Consider the following 19,605-nt stretch of genomic DNA (forward strand, 5'->3'; position numbering starts at 1 on the left):
AGCTTGACAGAGATCTTGTAGGTGTTTGTCTCTGTCTGAGGGGTTGGAGCAAATGCGGTTGTATCGCAGAGCTTGGCTGTAGACGATGGATCGTGTGGTGTGGTCAGGGTGAAAGCTGGAGGCATGCAGGTAGGAATAGCGGTCAGTAGGTTTCCGGTATAGGGTGGTGTTTACGTGACCATTGTTTATTAGCACTGTAGTGTCCAGGAAGTGGATCTCTTGTGTGGACTGGACCAGGCTGAGGTTGATGGTGGGATGGAAACTGTTGAAATCATGGTGGAATTCCTCAAGGGCTTCTTTTCCATGGGTCCAGATGATGAAGATGTCATCAATATAGCGCAAGTAGAGTAGGAGCTTTAGGGGATGAGAGCTGAGGAAGCGTTGTTCTAAATCAGCCGTAAAAATGTTGGCATACTGTGGGGCCATGCGGGTACCCATAGCAGTGCCGCTGATCTGAAGGTATACATTGTCCCCAAATGTAAAATAGTTATGGGTAAGGACAAAGTCACAAAGTTCAGCCACCAGGTTAGCCGTGACATTATCGGGGATAGTGTTCTTGACGGCTTGTAGTCCATCTTTGTGTGGAATGTTGGTGTAGAGGGCTTCTACATCCATAGTGGCCAGGATGGTGTTATCAGGAAGATCACCGATGGATTGAAGTTTCCTCAGGAAGTCAGTGGTGTCTCGAAGGTAGCTGGGAGTGCTGGTAGCGTAGGGCCTGAGGAGGGAGTCTACATAGCCAGACAATCCTGCTGTCAGGGTGCCAATGCCTGAGATGATGGGGCGCCCAGGATTTCCAGGTTTATGGATCTTGGGTAGTAGATAGAATATCCCAGGTCGGGGTTCCAGGGGTGTGTCTGTGCGGATTTGATCTTGTGCTTTTTCAGGAAGTTTCTTGAGCAAATGCTGTAGTTGCTTTTGGTAACTCTCAGTGGGATCATAGGGTAATGGCTTGTAGAAAGTGGTGTTGGAGAGCTGCCAAGCAGCCTCTTGTTCATATTCCGACCTATTCATGATGACAACAGCACCTCCTTTGTCAGCCTTTTTGATTATGATGTCAGAGTTGTTTCTGAGGCTGTGGATGGCATTGCGTTCCGCATGGCTGAGGTTATGGGGCAAGTGATGCTGCTTTTCCACAATTTAAGCCCGTGCATGTCGGCAGAAGCACTCTATGTAGAAGTCCAGTCTGCTGTTTCGACCTTCAGGAGGAGTCCACCTAGAATCCCTCTTTCTGTAGTGTTGGTAGGGAGACCTCTGGGGATTAGTATGTTGTTCAGAGGTATTTTGGAAATATTCCTTGAGTCGGAGACGTCGAAAATAGGATTCTAGGTCACCACAGAACTGTGTCATGTTCGTGGGGGTGGAGGGGCAGAAGGAGAGGCCCCGAGATAGAACAGCTGCTTCTGCTGGGCTGAGAGTATAGTTGGATAGGTTAACAATATTGCTAGGTGGGTTGAGAGAACCATTGCTGTGGCCCCTTGTAGCATGTAGTAGTTTAGAAAGTTTAGTGTCCTTTTTCTTTTGTAGAGAAGCAAAGTGTGTTCCCTCTGTGTTTCCAAGTAGAATGCAGATCTGGTTGAAATGAACACTGGTATCTTGATTTCAATTTAAGAATACCATCATTTGAGGCCTGCTCTCCACTCTCTCCTCCCACCCCAGGTGCAGACACACATTAATAATTGCTATACTTCTCCAGATATCACAGCATTCTGCAGCTCTGGCTAGCCTCAAAGCTGGGTTGCCTTTGAGGGAGCAAGTACTGAACTGTCCTGGTTTGAGTTATGGATGTTTAATGGAAAATGGACATGAAAAACAAACCTCCAAATGGAGGAATTAAATATGTTTTCCAAATGAAGTATATAACTAAAGAGCAGAACTGCAGGGCCTTTACAGATATTTATTTTTCTATGAAAAACACTGAGAATAGCTGAAAATTTTTTCTTACTTAAGAGACATAAATGTGGTGTGTCATGGAAATAATAAGCCTGATTCACCAGTGCAATTTTATACCAATGCAGATCTGATTTTAATGAAATTACATGAGTATAAAACTGGAGTAACTAAGGCCTGGTCTACACATGCAGATTTTGCACCAGCATAATTATTTTGGTTTGGGGTACGATTTTTTTTTAAACAAAAATAGTTATACTGATGCAACCCTAGTGTGGATGCAGCTGTATCAGTATAAAGGTGTTGTATAGCAGTATAGTTTGTTCCCCCTTCCCATACAGTAATAGCTATATCAGTACAGAGCATCTTTATGCTGATATAAATGTATCCACCCTAGGGAGATGGCAGCACTTTACACCAGTACAGGTAAAGCAGAACCATTTTTTGTGTGGAGGTACATGTGTCAATAATGATGAGGATGTTTTATCATGACTGATCTTGTTGTTCATTGAGGGATTTAATGCTTATTTGTATTTTTTTATAGACATAGAAGAACTCAGCAGCCAGAAGCCTCTTCCTCAGCCAGTTTTCGTGTCTTCCAAGTTCCAAATCCCATGCCTACCCTTGCGCTGGGAACAGCAGAGCAAGCTCCTTCCAAGCGTGGCTGGAATCCCTGCCAGTAAAGTTTCCAAATGGAGTACAGATGAGGTAGGTTTACTTTAGAAGGGCTCGTAGATTCAGATCACAGCCACAGCATTCTGCTTCTCTTGGTACCAGCTCCTTCAGTGTAAAGTGCACATTAGTGGGATGCTTCCACTGATTGTGTCTACTCACTGTAGAGCTATCAGAGCCCTAACTTCACTTCATAACAGGTAAATAAAGAGGCAATACTGAAGATAGCTCCTTTATGTACAAATCTATCTCTGACAGGTGAAAAATGTTTGTCTTTACTATTTATCTGCATTTGGGCAAGAGTGTTGGGGGAGAGCCTAGGTTTTTAAAAAACTTGTTGGTATGATTTGGTGGCAGGTTTCTGAATTCATACGGAGTTTACCAGGATGTGAAGAACATGGCAAGGTGTTCAAAGACGAGGTGAGTATGATAAATAAAAAGTTTGAAACGTGTTACATTTCCTATTTCCCTGCAATCTGTAATGGGCTTGCATTCTGCACTGATAGGGTACGGTTTTTACCTACAGGGTAATTATACACTTAACTTCTGTTACATTCTGTCACAGATTCCCAGGCCAAAAGGGACCATTGTGATCATCTAGTCTGACCTCTTGTATAGCAGAGGCCACAGAACTGCCCCAAAGTAGAAAAACACCCAGTCTTGATTTAAAAATGGCCAGTGATAGAGAATCCACCACAACCCTTGGTGATTGTTCCAACTCTTCCTCAGGCCAGACTTCCATGGTGATCCATGGGAATGTTGCCCTGAGTGCAGACTTCAGGATTTGGAGGTAAACTTTTTTAAAGCACTTAAGAACATTTTCAAATGTCACTTAAGTGCCTACGTGGCATATGGAAATGAGACTTAGTGTTTTTGAAAAAATTGCTCTTGGTCTCTAGGAAGAGTTTTGTTAAGAAACAGAAAAGGAAACTGTTGAAAAATAAACTTAACTTCAAATTTAAAAAATAAATGTAAATGAATGAATCAAAGTGTGCTCACCTGTACAGCAGTACATCTTTGAGGTCAGTGTGAAATAAGTATTGGGTTACATGGTTTTGCATGTCATTGAATGGGCAGTAAAATATATAAAAGATAAGACTTGGAGCTTGATTTTCAGCAAAGCCTTGATGAGGTCTCCCTTTTTTTATCCTATTCTATAGTTGTGGCTGCAAATAGTTGTGGTTGTAATTTAAGTCACCTAGACAGAGCTGTGACAGAAACAGAACAGCTCTGTAATAAGTCATGTATATTATATGGGACCTGGTTGTTGGGATGTTTACTGTATGCATGTTAATTTAGTTGATTGGAGAGGGAGGAAGCAGCAGACAAAACAATGGCTCAAGGAAAGCCACCTCTTGGTAAACATTTAAGGGTTGTTAAGAGGCAATGCCCAAACTAATAAGATTATACTTTTTGGTTCCAACCATCTCCTCCTTAGCAAACTGGTTTTGAAAAGCAGAAGCAAACGCTAAGAACTGGCAAGAACAAAGGAGCTCTGGCTGGATGAAAAGGGACTCTCAAGCATAGATAGTCGTTCAGGGGCCGCAGACTGACACACCCAGACACACCTAATATGGGTGTCTGAAGAAGTGAGGGCTGGCTTGCCTACCGTCAAGGGGATATGTGAAAGAGAGAGAGGTGCTCTTACCATTGGTCCATTGGGGGCACCACGGACTGTGCTTCGTGTGTGGGCATGTTTACTGAATCGGGGGGTAATGCCGACTTTGTGAATCCCACTAGGGCTTAGACATGATTTTAGGCAGCTCAATGGTGCCAGGACTGAGGCAGTTGTGTGCCTGGCCATGGCCAAAAGTTTAGGTACCTTGGGGACTTTACCAGTGGAAACCTAGACATCCAGGGAGTTTAGGTGGCAGCTGAGCAGGGGTTTTGAGGATCTAAATTTGGACTTAGGCACCTGATTCCCTTTGTTGTTTTAAAATTCTTTTTCTCTAAATGCTTTGGCCTGGATCCACAAAAATACTTAGGTAACTAAGTCCCGTTTTGAGGCTCCACTGCAGTCCACAAAACTCCTGCTGAGCTGCTGCTGAACCCTGTAGGCACCTCACTCAGAACCTGTTTTTGCAGTAAAATTTTCCTAGGCACCTGTGTGTCTGCCCCTGGGCATGCATGCTACTTCCTCCCTCTAGGGCTGGGCTTCCAGATGCATATCTCCTGCCTAAGCTCACCCCACCCCTAGGATGTTTTGTGTGGAGTTAGGAGGCCTCTGAACACACCTACTGCATTGGGCCCCACACACAAAGGATTGCCTATCTTCCCCCCCAGGTCATGGGTATAGGCACCTATGTCTGTCTGAGGGGAAGGGGTTAGGACACACCACTCGTATCTGCATCTCTCACTGGCTGCTTTGCCTAGCATGCTGGCTTTATGGATCGAATTCAAAGGCGCCTAACTCAGGCTCTCAGAGTAACAGCCGTGTTAGTCTGTATTCGCAAAAAGAAAAGGAGGACTTGTGGCACCTTAGAGACTAACCAATTTATTTGAGCATGAGCTTTCGTGAGCTTCAGCTTCATCCGATGAAGTGAGCTATAGCTCACGAAAGCTCATGCTCAAATAAATTGGTTAGTCTCTAAGGTGACACAAGTACTCCTTTTCTTTTTGCGAACTCAGGCTCTGCGGATCTCAGTGTAGTTCCTCTGAGTTTTCTAGGCTCCTAGAAGTTGGGCTTGACAACGCTGAGCATCACAATGCCCAAGTCCGTTTGTAGATCTAGGCCTTTGTTCCTACTGTTAAAAAATATTTTGGTTTGTCATCTGACCGTTCGCTATATTCAGCACTGGTCAGAGATGCCTGGAGGGAAGAATCACAGGTGCCAAACCCAGGTGGACCTGCTGGGTAGGCACAGTTGGTGCCCGGCCTAGACACGTGAGAATTGGGAAATTCTGACACCTTCAGGGGTGCTCTCTGAGAGACCAGAAAGGGTCTCTTGTCCTGCAGAGGTGCAGCACTGTAACCCTGACAAGTATGTCAGATAGAGCCACAGTGTCTTGATGGCTGCGTGACCTAAACTTCACTCTGTTGTTTGCACCACAAACATAGACAGCGTGTGCCGCCACACACTGGGGGGGCACAATCTAAAGGGGAGGACATGTGACTGCCCGATGTGTGTCCTCTGCCCAGCTCCCACTGCGCTCTCCCTGCCCTACATTATCTTGGGGGGGGAATGGGGGAGTTCTGTCCTTCTCCCACTGCACCTCTCCCCCTACCCCCACGGCACATTCAGCTGTTCCTGGCAGCTAGCCCGGGCGGGGAGTAGGACCGCGTCGCTTTTCATGTGGCGGAAGCTGGCTGCTCTGGCTTGCTGACTCTGTGCAGAGCGGCAGTTGCACAAAGAGAGGCTAACTGGGGAGGCAGCGGCGGTGGTGGGCCACCCCAGGCCCCACTGCTGGGGATGGGCTGAGTGAGCTGGAAACATGCCGAGGCGGAGTAGGGGACTTTGATCAACTCAGCCCCTATTCCCAGCAGCCTGGCCCAGGCCAGGGGCAGCGTGCCACCAAACGCCCCAGCCAGGCTCTCTGACAGCCCCTGTGCTGCACAGAGCAGTGACTTTGAGAGACCGGTCCCACCCCTTCTGCTCCCCACCCAGACCTGGCTGACAGGGACAGAGGCCAAGCGTGCTGGGAGTCAGGTGCAGCGGAAGAAAGACAGAGGTCCTCTTCCCTCCCCCCGGCAGCCACGCAGAAATCTGGGGGTGGGGGCTGTCACAAATATACAGGGAAGGGTAAACACCTTTAAAATCCCTCCTGGCCAGAGGAAAAACCCTTTCACCTGTAAAGGGTTAAGAAGCTAAGATAACCTCGCTGGCACCTGACCAAAATGACCAATGAGGAGACAAGATACTTTCAAAGCTGGAGGGGGGAGAAACAAAGGTTCTCTGTGTCTGTGTGATACTTTTGCTGGGAACAAAAAGGAAGGGAGTCTTAGCACTTAGTAAGTAATCTAGCTAGATATGCGTTAGATTCTGTTTTGTTTAAATGGCTGAGAAAATAAGCTGTGCTGAATGGAATGTATATTCCTGTTTTTGTGTCTTTTCGTAACTTAAGGTTTAGGCTAGAGGGATTCTCTATGTTTTGAATCTGATTACCCTGTAAGGTATTTACCATCCTGATTTTACAGAGGTGATTCTTTTACTTTTTCTTCTATTAAAATTCTTCTTTTAAAAACCTGGGTTTGGGTCTGTGTTCACCTATGCAAACTGGTGAGGATTTTTATCAAGCCATCCCCAGGAAAGGGGGTGTAGGGTGTAGGTAGGCCTTTTTGGGGGGAAAGACGTTTCCAAGCGGGCTCTTTTCTCTGTTATATATCTGTTAGACGCTTGGTGGTGGCAATAAAGTCCAAGGGCAAAAGGTAAAATAGTTTGTACCTTGGGGAAGTTTTAACCTAAGCTGGTAAAAATAATCTTAGGGGGTTTTCATACAGGTCTCCACATCTGTACCCTACAGTTCAGAGTGGGGAAGGAACCTTGATAAAAATCCTCACCAATTTGCATAGGTGAACACAGACCCAAACCCTTGGATCTTAAAAACACAAAAACAGGAATATATATTCCATTCAGCACAGCTTATTTTCTCAGCCATTTAAAGAAACAGAATCTAATGCATATCTAGCTAGATTACTTACTAAGTTCTAAGACTCCATTCCTTTTCTGTTCCCGGCAAAAGCATCACACAGAGAGAGAGAACTTTTGTTTCTCCCCCCCTCCAGCTTTGAAAATATCTTGTCTCCTCATTGGTCATTTTGGTCTGGTGCCAGCGAGGTTATCCTAGCTTCTTAACCCTTTACAGGTTGAAAGGGTTTTTCCTCTGGCCAGGAGGGATTTTAAAGGTGTTTACCCTTCCCTTTATATTCATGACAGGGGCACTTGACCTCACATGGCCTCCCCCCCACACATTGCCTATGACCACAAACAACATAGGCACAAAACTAGAGGTTTGTTGTGGGGGGGCTGAAAATTCAGCCTTTAATGTTCACATTTGTGCTGTCTTCCACTGTTAACCTCCATCAACATTAGCAGTTTATACAATACTTATTATTTGCATGTATTAAAATGGTAAAGTTAAATAATGGATACTTTTCTTCCAAATATTGTAATGCTGTAAAAAACTTTATCCTTGTTTAAAGCTGATATATCTAAACTTTTAGCCTCTGGGACCAAGTCTGTTGTAATGGGAAAGGAAAGAGCAGCTGGAGAAAGGGGTCTTAGATTATTTGTCTGGGGTGGGAGTTAAATCGGGAACCTTTCTGTGGAGCTTTGAGGCAAGGAATAGTTGGGAGGTGGATTCAGATATGTGACTAGGCTGAAATCTAGATTCAGAGGACAGAATATTTTTCAAATAGAAACAGGAAATAGGGTCATTAACTTCGGATGTAAACCAAGGACACATTTGCATATAGGGATTTTGAACCAGAAATCCTCTGAATTTCGAATTCAAGCTTCCACTTACGGCAGTCTGAAATTTTAATTGGCTTACTGGGGATTTCAGTTCAAATTATCTTCAAATATTTAAAGTACCATAGCCTCAGACTTAATAGCTTTCTTTGTGTTTTTCACTCACGTTTTGTTTTAAAGCAAATTGATGGAGAAGCATTTCTACTAATGACCCAAGCAGACATAGTCAAGATAATGAGCATTAAACTGGGACCAGCCCTAAAAATCTTCAATTCCATTCTGATGTTCAAAGCTGCAGAGAAAAACTCACACAATGAACTTTGAGATGAATAGAAATTGTTTAGAAGCCAGTTTTCTCCACTGGAACTCATGTTTTATTCAAAGCACAAAGACTTGCTAGAATTGTCAAGTAAGAACTCTAAGAAAGGAAGAAAAATAAGTCAGCACTGGTGGACTATTTATACCCTTTGAGAGCCAGTACACCTGAATTCTTCTGGAATATGTTTGAGCTTTTAACAAGGTACTGTATAACAACTGCATCAGCTAGTCTTATTTGCCATACTTATGGCGCTAATTCTCTCATGAACTGTTAGTATTTCTAATTTTATCCAGGCATCAAGAAAACCTTCACTAATTATTTATCCTATTATTAAAATTAGGAAAATGTTAATATGATCTAAGAATTCCTGAGTTATATTTCACATATCCACTTTCCTTTTCAGTAGCCTTTACTTCCTATTATCAAAACAAAACTGATTAGCCAAAAATTAGGCTACCAGTAGACAGTTGAGACTGCTATGGCTAATGTTAATTTTGTACCATAGTTTAAAATGCAATGCTTATGCTGCATAAGTAACACTTTGCTACAGTGTATAACTTTACAGTTTATAAAATTGTCGACTTGCTAGTAACAAAAAACATTTGGGGTTGAAATGAGCTTTTTTGATAACTGAATGTTTTTACTTTTGCACGATACAAAAATGTTAAGTGAGTTTTTTCCACCAGCATCTTTAGTGTAACTTACCAAAAGACCAGTAAAGAGATGGCTGCAACTGAAAAATAAAGCTTAACTTCCATAAAATACCTTTGGTCATGCGGCACCATGGTGCTCCCGTCTTTCTACATAGGGGAGTCCACTGTGTTATACAGTACATGAAGGAACATATATATATTGAGGCAAGAAAATAAACAAAAAGGAGAAACATTTGCTAAATCTGTATATGCTAATCTTTAGTAATTACTGCAATAATGGAAAAGAACGGAATGCTGAGACTGGGACTCAGTAAAAGTTTCATGCTCATGAGCCCCTTGAAAGTCACCATGATTCAAGAAAAATCTTGGCAGGTAGAGGAGTGATTACAGAGAGGAAGAAAAGGGATATTCAAAAGGAATATGGCCCTCACTAGTTAAGGCATAGATTTTACCAGTTCATTAGCGGGACTAACGTGTCCTACAGCAGACTTTTAGGTAAGAGACCCTTCTTGAAGGATTGTTATAAGCATTTGGCAGGTAAGGTGTTGCACTCGGTATATAAATCACAATACAGAACAGGTGCACTTTAAGATAGAGAAGGCCTACCTACCTGAAAACTGAGGACTGACCTGGAACATTCCTGGTAAGAATTCTCTTCACAGGAAGAGGGTGACTAGTTGGAGAAGTGTTCCCCAGGGAATCTCTTATTCCTAGTCTTGTGTGTGTGTGGGCGGGGGGGGAATATTCAGCTTTTTAATTCAGAGCAAATAGAACATTTCTATGACACACAAGTCTGGGGAAATCTTCCTATCATTTTTCCTAATTTCTCTTTCTTGGGATGGAATTCCTTAAAGGTTTTCAAGAGCTCTGTGTGCCACTTGCAGAACAGTTAGGTGACTGGTACCTGCTATAATTCCAAGTAAAACAGTGTCAGTCTGACATAAATTGCATTGCTCTATTAATCTCCTTCCATAGCATTGCATAAATAATATTTTTACATTTTGTTCAAAATTTGTACACTTAAACTGCAATCTTATTGTATCAACAATGCAAATAAAATTTGAATTGGAGAAGCTTGTTATGTTGGTATACTTCTCAATACTCACATCTGAACTGTTCTGGGTGGATGTTGTTAAAATGAAAGCCTTATTCAATACATTACAAATGCTTTTCCTGTCTTTGCTTTGTCCTTAATACAAGGTTAAAAGGATTTTTAATGGTGTTTGTGCCATGGTATTAAGCAGGCTGAGGTCTCTCTGTATACCCAACCCTGAATCTTGTTTAACAATGTTTAGGACCTAAAGTGTTAGTTAATAAATATGCAGAAGCTGGCATTTTGGCATAGGAGATGTTTTAAAATTCTTAAATGTTTTGAGCTTGTTTGCTTTGCATGTTTCTCTCAAACCTTTAATGTTTTTGCTTTTAAAAAAAACATATTTGTTGTAAATATTTTATCTTTTAAAAAACTTTTTTTGGGGGGGTGGGAGGGATCTTTTATTTTGATGGTTGGTCATTTTAAAGGTTCAATGAAAAGGTGTTCCAAAAAAAGCAAAAGTGGTAAAATGAAGTGCTGAAGGTTAAATTGCTAAAGCAGACTTTCACTTAACAACTTAGATAACCCTCTTGTTAACAAAATGCCAGCTTGATTTAGGGCTGTGACTGCATTAACTGTGAATTAAATCTCAAAGCACCAGAACCCAAACTTTTTGTAATTTGTTTTTGAAAATTTTTCCCCTTGTTTTTGCAGTGTTTTTTCCGGATTTCAATGTCAATATAAAAAATATTGCTGTTCTGTGCACAAGGTGACACAGTCCTAGTGTTGCAGGTTAGATTCCCAGGATGGCCATGCTGTCCCCACAAATGGTGGTCATCAAAGAGTTGGACAAGATCTGTCAGACTAAAATGCATGTGGATTTTTACCATCTTTGGGTGTTGCAAATGGCTCATGAAGGCAAAAATGGTCCCAAAAGAACATCATTTTGTTGCTTCTTTTTAAAGGAGGCAACATACTTGGGAAGAATGCCATCAGGCCTAACATTTTTCTCCAAGTGAGTAAGTTTAATAACTAGTGCATAAAATTTTCATGGTTTGTGTAAATGTACAGCTTTAACTGTGTAAGCAGCAAAAGATGGGAGAAGATTTTTTCTATTTTGACCCATCCTAGACGTACAGCCAAAGAAGTGATAGGAGTCTAGTTTGTTCTTAAAACTACTGTTATATGTTTGTAAGATGTTTGTTTTAGCAACAAATGAAGTGAGTTGTAAGTTCTTAAACTGTGTTAACATCTGAATGGTTTAACTGTAATTTTTGTAATATCTGATCTGTAATTCCCAATTCTGAGATTAACAATTTGCAATCTTAACCTATAACCAAGTACATTTTCTTCTATACGCTTAAACTAAAATAAGGTTTTTCTGAGTCATCTATTTTTCAGCATCCTTATTGATCTTATCATTAGCACCTTGGAACCCAAGTCATGGACCAGGACCCCAAACACCGAATAAAAAGACCGATTGCAAACTCTTGGGAGCAAGGGCTAAGTCTGATGAGACAACAGCTGGAGACAGACAGACACATGGGAGAGTACCAGGAAACACTGGACAGTACTGATCAGCACACCAGAAGCCTCACTATTGTAGTATTTTTTAGGCTTCATGCCAGAGGATAGTTTTAAGGTGAGATTTTACAGGTCTTCAGGGGGTGCTTCTGCTGACCATGAGGGGCAGCAGGGGAGAAAGCACAAAAGTTAAATTCTCAAATAAGCACAAATGGGTGTTGAAGGCTAGCACCACAAACTCCAAATTTCTCTCTGACATTTTCAGGGCTATGACAGCTTTAATTTGGTAGAGTCCTTCTAATTCCGCACAGAGTAGCCAATTTCCATCTGTCTGTGGGATTGGAGCCCCTGAAATCCCAGGGATGCAAGGGCTCCAGACGGTAAGTAGGCGGAGGAGAGTCAGCCTCAGCATAGGGAGCCCAGTCTGCACATATCAGTCACTGCAGTGTGTGAGAGAAAGAAACAAATGTAAAGACAAGTCTCTCCTCTCATTGCAACAGCTATGTAGTTTTACAGGAGTGGCCCCAACAACTCATTCTTAGTGGCTTGAGATCTCATCCTAGCAGATTTTTATTTAGTAAGTCCAAGTGACTAGTAAAAAAGGTGAACAATGTGATACGAATGAGTGAATTTCTTCAGTCTCTACCAAATTGTCTCATATATCGTTCTAGGGTTTGCAAATTAAAAATTAGACACTGCATTTTTTATTATGTGAAATACTAATCACACATTTTCAATTATCATCAAATCTTAATTGTAAAGATTTAATCCCTATTAGAGTAACTCGCACCAAAATGTTTACTGAATTAAATTAAAGTATGCTTCTTACCTTTGACTTAGTCAAAACTTGTTCGAACAGGAATAAAAAGCTTTTATGGAAAAATACTGCCCCACAAGTACATCTAATTATAAAATTTTATTTTTTCAAGTAAGGCTAAAGTTGCTCTAGAATTTCCATTGAAAATAATGAAAATGCTCATGTTTTCAAAACTAAAAAAGCAGCCAGTACAATAAAAAAAAATCGCTGAGTTATAAATATTAATACAATTCCACTGGAAAGAATTACACCAACTTATCTTTACAACAAATGATTTCTTCTGACAAAGAGTCAACTGCTCCAAAAGACATTCCCCTGAGACAAGTGTTTTGGACGTCATTAAATGTTCAGACATTCAAGTTCTTCCAGTTTTCTCTTTACCTTCTTTGGGAGGGATTGTGGACTTTTCATCTCCAAAATCAGTGATTCTAGAAAGTGAAATGTGTTGTGGATCCTTTTTGGATACTGGATGCCGAACACATGAAATGCAGCCAACAGAGCAGCTAGAGCCATAGTACAATCATCCAGCTGGGCCAGTTTCTCTTTTTCGATGTACAAAGCAAACTCACATGTATTAACACTGAAGGGATTTTTTACTTCCAAGACTGGTGTCAACACCTTCACCTGGAAAAAAAAAAAAAAAAGTCAAATGATCTTTTGATGTCACTTGGGTGAGCTGAACTGTAAAAGTTGCAATAAAGGTTCAGAGAATTAAAGGTGCTTGAAAATAATGCTGTGAACTTGGTTATTTGAGACCTTTGGCTGAAAAATGGGTTAATGTCACTTAAGAAACAGACACAGAGGCTAAGGGCCAGATCCAAAAGGTACTTTAGGTGCCTAACTCCCATTGGTTTCAAGTACACATTGGTGACCTAACCATGTCAGTTAGGTTCCTAACCCAGATCCTTGAAGTGTTAGGAACCTAACTGACATGGTAGAATCAGGAAGAGAGACCAGGACTGCTATCTATCCCCACTCTTACTACTAGATCACACTCCTCTAAAAGCTGCTCGCTGCCATGTGATGTGGCATTTCCTTAGATATTGCACAACATTATTTTAAAAAAAAAGTGTGGCATGTGTGCTTCTAAAACCAGGACGTTAAATTTAATACATGTGGCTGAAAATGGAGCAGAATTTTTTGTTTGTTTGGAAGTGCAGCTAGCCTCTACAGCCACATTTATGTACCTCCTCATTCACAGCAGTGAACAGACTGGAATCATCTCCAAAGACATCTGGTAGAAGTAAGCATGTGGCAGTCATTTTCATATCTGTCAAAAGCAAAGATTTTTACTAAATTAAAAAATGAAAATATTTGATTATTAGCATCCTTGAAGAACAGATGAAGATTTATGAAGTATTAACAGTGAATTACAAGATTGGTAGTTAATGACTGGTTGCTTCCTTCTTATGTGATTGCTATTCCAAAGCACCTTAAAGAGTAAACTGCACCTTCTGTTGTGGTCTAGATTCCCCAGCATAAAGGCAAAGTATGACTTTAAAAAAGAGAGAGCATTTACATTAGAGACACACATTAATGAACTTGGAAAAATATCAAATGTCTTCTAGTAAGAAATCCAGGTTGCTGCTTTTTAATCAAATTCAGATTATATTACAAGTGCAAATTCCCCCTGGAAGTCAATGAAGGAAGAGCCCTCTTAGATGATCTAGGCCATCTTACTGCCAAGTCAGGATTGCTCCTTACAATGCATTTTTAAAAAATAGTTTGTACCACCTGTTTGTAAATAATATTTTCCCTCTCAGTTCTCAAATCACAGTTAGGTTTTTTTTAAAAGTGTGGCATTAGACATATTCCCATCATTAGCATGCGCCATTTACAGTTTTATGCACAAAAAAGGAAAGTGACTCTTCACCCCACCCAAAATTCCTCCCTTAGGTTGTTAGGCCTGGTCTACACAGGGGGAAAAAATTACTTTATTCCTCTCCCACTTTTCTAGGAGCCTCACAACTTACTTAGAAGATTATGAGAGTTTTTACTTTCTTTTTGTTTTAAAGAGAATCCCTTTTGAAAATCCCATGCACTTTGTATTGCCTTACGGTTAATATAGGAGCATATCTCCATCAAAAGGCTTTCTAATGAATTAGGCTGTGCATTCAAACATGTCATCTACCTATGGCTGCAAGGTGATTGACTGCTCATCGTAGTAGGTAAAACAAACAAAAAACAACCAGACTTACTGGCACAGTTCCTTAGTTTTGAAAAGCAAGATTTACAAAACTGCTATTTAGGAATACTGCACAATCCTAGAGCATTACCCTGGATTTGACCTCCCCCACTTGTGCCTTCTTCAGGATATAAACTGGCCACTAGGAAATTTAGACTAGAAATTAGATGAAGGTTTTTAACCATCAGAGGAGTGAAGTTTTGGAATAGCCTTCCAAGGGAAGCAGTGGGGGCAAAAGATCTATCTGGCTTTAAGATTAAACTCGATAAGTTTATGGAGGAGATGGTATGATAGGATAACATGGTTTTGGTAATTAAATATTCATGGTAAATAGGCCCAATGGCCTGTGATGGGCTATTAGATGGGGTGAGATCTGAGTTACCCAGGAAAGAATTTTCTGTAGTATCTGGCTGATGAATCTTGCCCATATGTTCAGGGTTTAGCTGATCGCCATATTTGGGGTCGGGAAGGAATTTTCCTCCAGGGCAGATTGGAAGAGGCCCTGGAGGTTTTTCGCCTTCCTCTGTAGCATGGGGTACGGGTCACTTGCTGGCGGATTCTCTGCTCCTTGAAGTCTTTAAACTACGATTTGAGGACTTCAATAGCACAGATATAGGTGTGAGGTGTTTTTTGTAGGAGTGGTGGGTGAAATTCTGTGGCCTGCCTTGTGCAGGAGGTCAGACTAGATGATCATAATAGTCCCTTCTGACCTAAATATCTATGAATCTAGGTTGAGGAGTCCTGCTCAGCCCTCCTCCTGAGGAGGCTGTGCTGCTGTCTTATCTCTAAGAACCGAGCTGCAGCTGACATTCTGGAAGAAATAGAGTACTCACAGGAACTAGTTGAAGTGCTTGCCTTTGCAGATCCACACTTTCCGTTCTCCTTCCCATACCCTAGTTTTCTAGATGGAGGTTTTTGGAAGAAGTGGAAAGGAACTGTGTGCAATCAAGTCCATGCTCCCTTTTACACACATAGATCCAAACAGTTGTGGATGTATAAGAGTACTCTCACATGGATGTAACGATTACTCCGTTTCTAATGGCTCATAAGAACAGCCATACCGGATCAGACCAAAGGTCCATCCAGCCCAGTATCCTGTCTTCCAATAATGGCCAATGCCAGGTGTGCCCCAGAGGGAATGAACAGAACAGGTAAGCATCAAGTCATTCATCCCCTGTCACGCATTCCCAACTTCTGGCAAACAGAGGCTAGGGACCCTCCCTGCCCATTCTGGCTAATAGCCATTGATGGACCTACCTTCTGTGAATTTATCTAGTTCTTTTTTTGAACTCTATTCGTGTCTTCGCCTTCACAACATCCTCTGGCAAATAGTTCCACAGGTTGACTGTGCATTGTGTGAAGAAATACTTCCTTTTGTTTGTTTTAAACCTGCTGCCTATTCGTTTATTTGGTGACCTCTAGTTCTTATGTTTTGAGAGGTAGTAAACAACAGTTCCTTTACTTACTTTCTCCATACCATTCATGATAGTATAGACCTCTATCATATCTCCCCTTAGTTGTCTCTTTTCCTAGCTGAAAAGTCCCAGTCTTATTAATCTACTTTTCTTGTCTAATTAATTACTAATGACAACTGTGTGCAAGCATGTGGATCTGCAGAGGCAATATACCTAAACTAGTTATTAGTAAGTAACTTTTCTTTCCATTATTTCACTGTGAACAGACTTTAACCTTAAGAACAGCAATTTCCAAGATCACTTCTTTCCTTTTCAGACAACAGGTACTCCACATTTTGTTTTCTCCATGTGGAGCCTCTAGAATTGTCCATGTTTTTTCAAAACTAGTTTGCCAATGGTACAGTAAGTTTATTAGCCAATTCCCTAGGATATAAACAGGCACATATCTATATTGGAAATATTTCATTTCCTGTATGTTAGCAATAGCATTTTTCTTTTCCTATTAGACACAGAAATAAAATCTCATTAATTCACCTCCTCATTAATGGATTTCTATTCTCTTTGGTAATTCCCCTTTACCCCAATATATTTTCAACCAGCCCCAGATATCTGTAGAAAAAAATCCATTTTTAAAAATGTAAGTAGAAGATAGTCTAGTAGCAGTAGCCTGAACAATTATGTACTACAACACTCAGACAAATAATACACAGACAGTTTATACTGACATTTCAGAATATCTTCCTCTGTGTGCTGTTTCAGATTTTCTCGCAGCAGAACATTAATTGGATTATTTCTCACCGAGTACAAAGTCAATATGTTTCCTGAATAAATCTCCAAAATCTCCACTGTTTTCTTATAAATATCCATGTGTGTAAGGAGCTGGAACTCCCTAAAAAGCTGAAGGAAGAGGAAAATTTTATTTCAGTATTCAAAATAAATGAATTAACTCGGGTGCATACATTGAAGACAGTTAATAAACTAGCTACCGTTTTTTTTTCCTGAGGAGAAATATTTCATGTTTTGTCAAAAGTATATAAAATAACCACATGATATTATAGTGCATGGTATGTGTAAAGTATTAATTAGTAAATATTTTGAAGTAGTGCCAGGGTAGCAACACATGTTTACTAGGGGGTTAGTGGAGAAACTGAATATTAATGGATGCTTTACTAAAAACATGCAGTTGAGCACTCCCACAGGTGCCATCTTGCCCATATCTAGATCATAACATGAAATACTGTTATTAAAGACACTCACAGCATTACCTCATAAGGACATCTTAAGAAAGGAAACAGTCGGAGAATCTCTTTCAAAGGTGCCTTGTTACTGATCATCTTTCTTCGCATTTCTAATGTCTTGTTCATCCTTTTATCAACTTCTTCCCAGTTCCTCTCTGTTTTCATATATTCTTGCTTAAACCAGACAATGTGTTCATCCATCTCAGCGTCATGTCCTTCAAGATAAACAATCTCTTCCTGTCAGCAATACAATGACAGATGGTGAGTTCTCTCTAGAATTCACACAGCCCAGAAGTATTTTTGCCTGCTGGAGGACCTAGATGATTTGTCATGTAAAAATGGCATGGTTTACTGGGCTTCAGTCTTCAGACTGTGTGTTCAGTTTAGAAATTGAGACATTTCCTAACTACTACCCCTGCAAACTCCACCTGGATTCTGAAAATCAGACTCGGTTCTCCTTCTTGTTTCCTGAGCTCAAATTACCCCCTCAGTGATCTTTCTGCAATCACATTGCCTTTATAGTGGGTGTGTCGCTCATTGGAAATTAGTAAACAATTTGATGATGCAAGATCACTCCCTTAGCGGTGCATAGTTAAGGTTGCTAAGGCCCAGCATCTTAGTAATTAAAAGTAGATGCAACTAAGAATATAGATGGTGGGGGGAGGGAGGGACTCCTTCAGACTCTTACAACAATTATTCTTATTCACTTGAGCGGTCACACAAATCAGTGTTTGCAGGACTGCTCTTCAGTTGAATGAAGCGCTGTCATTTTTCTAAAGACATTTTTCGAAGAACCACCAAACTTAAGTTTTTCATTGTTTTCTCACGATGTCTACTTTACAACTTTAAACTAGAAATGAGAGGAGAGCCACAATTCTTATGGCAACCATAATTTAAGTCATTTACTTGTTGGTGTTCTGGAGAAGTTGTTTATTCTGTAGGTGTAGACATAACTAATGGTTTTCCTAAAAATTATCAGGCCATCCCTACTGAGTTATAAAACCTATAATTAGTAGGAGCAGTTGCCATCGGAAGCAATAAGCGCAGCAACCTGGAACGACTTAGCTTTCACTGGAGGAAACCAGTGAAATGTCTGTTGAAATGAGCCTGGGAGGAATCTAAAAGAGCCACTGGTCAAAACTACCACTCAAACTGCATTGACACCAGCATTTTCCAGTAGGTCTTCCACTGGTACAGCTAATGGTGGGAACACAGGGCTCAGGCATCACCACCACCATGTCATCTAGATGATGTAATGAGAAAACAATCAGTGGTCAGCCTACACTATCAATCCCACAGTTACCACCACTGGTGGGAAATTTCCCTCAAAACACTAGTGTAGACAGGGCTTTAGGAGCTGGCCAATACTCATGTAAGCTTACACCACCGACTTCCACCCCCAAGGGTTTACCGGAGGTTCAAACTATATGCAGTATCTGCCAACAACCACTTTCATTCATGTAGCACTAGTCATCCTAATAGACTCCAGAGTGCTTCACAGATCTGTCTGTATGCGCAACATGGAGTTATATTCTGTATCCCAGGCAAAAAAACCTTTGTAAACCTATCATGTTACGGTGGAAAGAATCTATAATTTACTCAAGGAAAGAGCCCTCAAGACAAAAATGATTAGCTTGGAAATTTACATCTCAGGTTCCACTTTATAAATACCTCTCCCCAAAAATATGGAACTGCACAGTTATCATTAAAACAACCTTAAACTTAATCATCAGCTTCGCAATAGCCAGAAACAGATGTAATGTGAGTTTCAAATGCCATATGTTATTTTATTAGTGAATTTTGAGATGTTGGCATACAACATGGTGGGGTTTTAATTCCCTTAAGCCTCTCCTTTCCCTTTCCCCAGTCCCTTCTTCCTTCCTCATCAAACTGGTAGCAGGGTTGAATACAAGAGCAATTGCCAAGGGCTCAACTATTCTGTAATATTGTAGTTGCAAAGAACAAACAGCTCCTGCCTGAGGCAGCAGGTTCTCTTTTGAAGCCCATCTACTACAAAAGGGGTAGGCATTGGGAAGCAGAGGGAAGAACAACATGGACGGGAAGGAGAAATGGGAAGGGAGGCATACGGGAATTGAAAATAAAGCTCAACGTTTGTGATACAGCTGCGGTTTATGGAATTACAGTTTGGCTGCTACAGGTGGACAACAAAACCAGTTTTGTTATCTTTAGTAACCAGAAGTTTGCAAGCACAGTGACATCTGCAGTTGTGTCAAATAAGCACACGGCTGTTGGAACTATATTTTAGCACGTTCAGAATGGTAATGCATAGTTAAAATACTTACGTGCATTTTTCCCTGTAATATGTTTCTAATCACAAAATTGCAGTCCAGCTGAAGGAGCGTTTGTTTGTCAGCCATATATATATATACATACACACACATATTGGTGCGTTAAGCACTTTCAACCCACCCCTCACTCTTCAGCATGGCCG

General features: G+C 41.0%; 2 protein-coding genes across 14 annotated transcripts in view; one reads left to right on the forward strand and one right to left on the reverse strand.

Annotated features, from left to right (window-relative positions):
* Nucleotides 1-10,334, forward strand: part of L3MBTL3 (L3MBTL histone methyl-lysine binding protein 3) — a 151,987-nt gene extending 141,653 nt beyond the window's left edge. For 10 of the 11 annotated variants that reach the window (XM_073337277.1, XM_073337276.1, XM_073337278.1 and 7 more), the window contains 3 exons: nucleotides 2,435-2,598; nucleotides 2,920-2,982; nucleotides 8,150-10,333. In XM_073337277.1, the coding sequence (XP_073193378.1) occupies nucleotides 2,435-2,598; nucleotides 2,920-2,982; nucleotides 8,150-8,293 (371 nt within the window). In that variant the 3' untranslated portion in view covers nucleotides 8,294-10,333. Of the gene's footprint in view, nucleotides 1-2,434; nucleotides 2,599-2,919; nucleotides 2,983-8,149 lie in introns of all 11 variants that reach the window. The other variant, XM_073337281.1, reaches the window with a different exon arrangement.
* A 2,094-nt stretch (nucleotides 10,335-12,428) lies between these two features.
* Nucleotides 12,429-19,605, reverse strand: part of SAMD3 (sterile alpha motif domain containing 3) — a 99,314-nt gene continuing 92,137 nt past the window's right edge. For 2 of the 3 annotated variants that reach the window (XM_073337288.1, XM_073337289.1), the window contains exons 8-11: nucleotides 17,181-17,390; nucleotides 16,641-16,812; nucleotides 13,503-13,585; nucleotides 12,430-12,939 (exon numbers count right to left, since the gene is read on the reverse strand). In XM_073337288.1, coding sequence (XP_073193389.1) covers nucleotides 12,655-12,939; nucleotides 13,503-13,585; nucleotides 16,641-16,812; nucleotides 17,181-17,390 — 750 coding nt within the window. In that variant the 3' untranslated portion in view covers nucleotides 12,430-12,654. Of the gene's footprint in view, nucleotides 12,940-13,502; nucleotides 13,586-16,640; nucleotides 16,813-17,180; nucleotides 17,391-19,605 lie in introns of all 3 variants that reach the window. The other variant, XM_073337290.1, reaches the window with a different exon arrangement.

The sequence above is a fragment of the Lepidochelys kempii genome, chromosome 3 (genome assembly GCF_965140265.1).
Source record: "Lepidochelys kempii isolate rLepKem1 chromosome 3, rLepKem1.hap2, whole genome shotgun sequence".
In the NCBI taxonomy this organism is placed as follows: Eukaryota; Metazoa; Chordata; order Testudines; family Cheloniidae; genus Lepidochelys; species Lepidochelys kempii.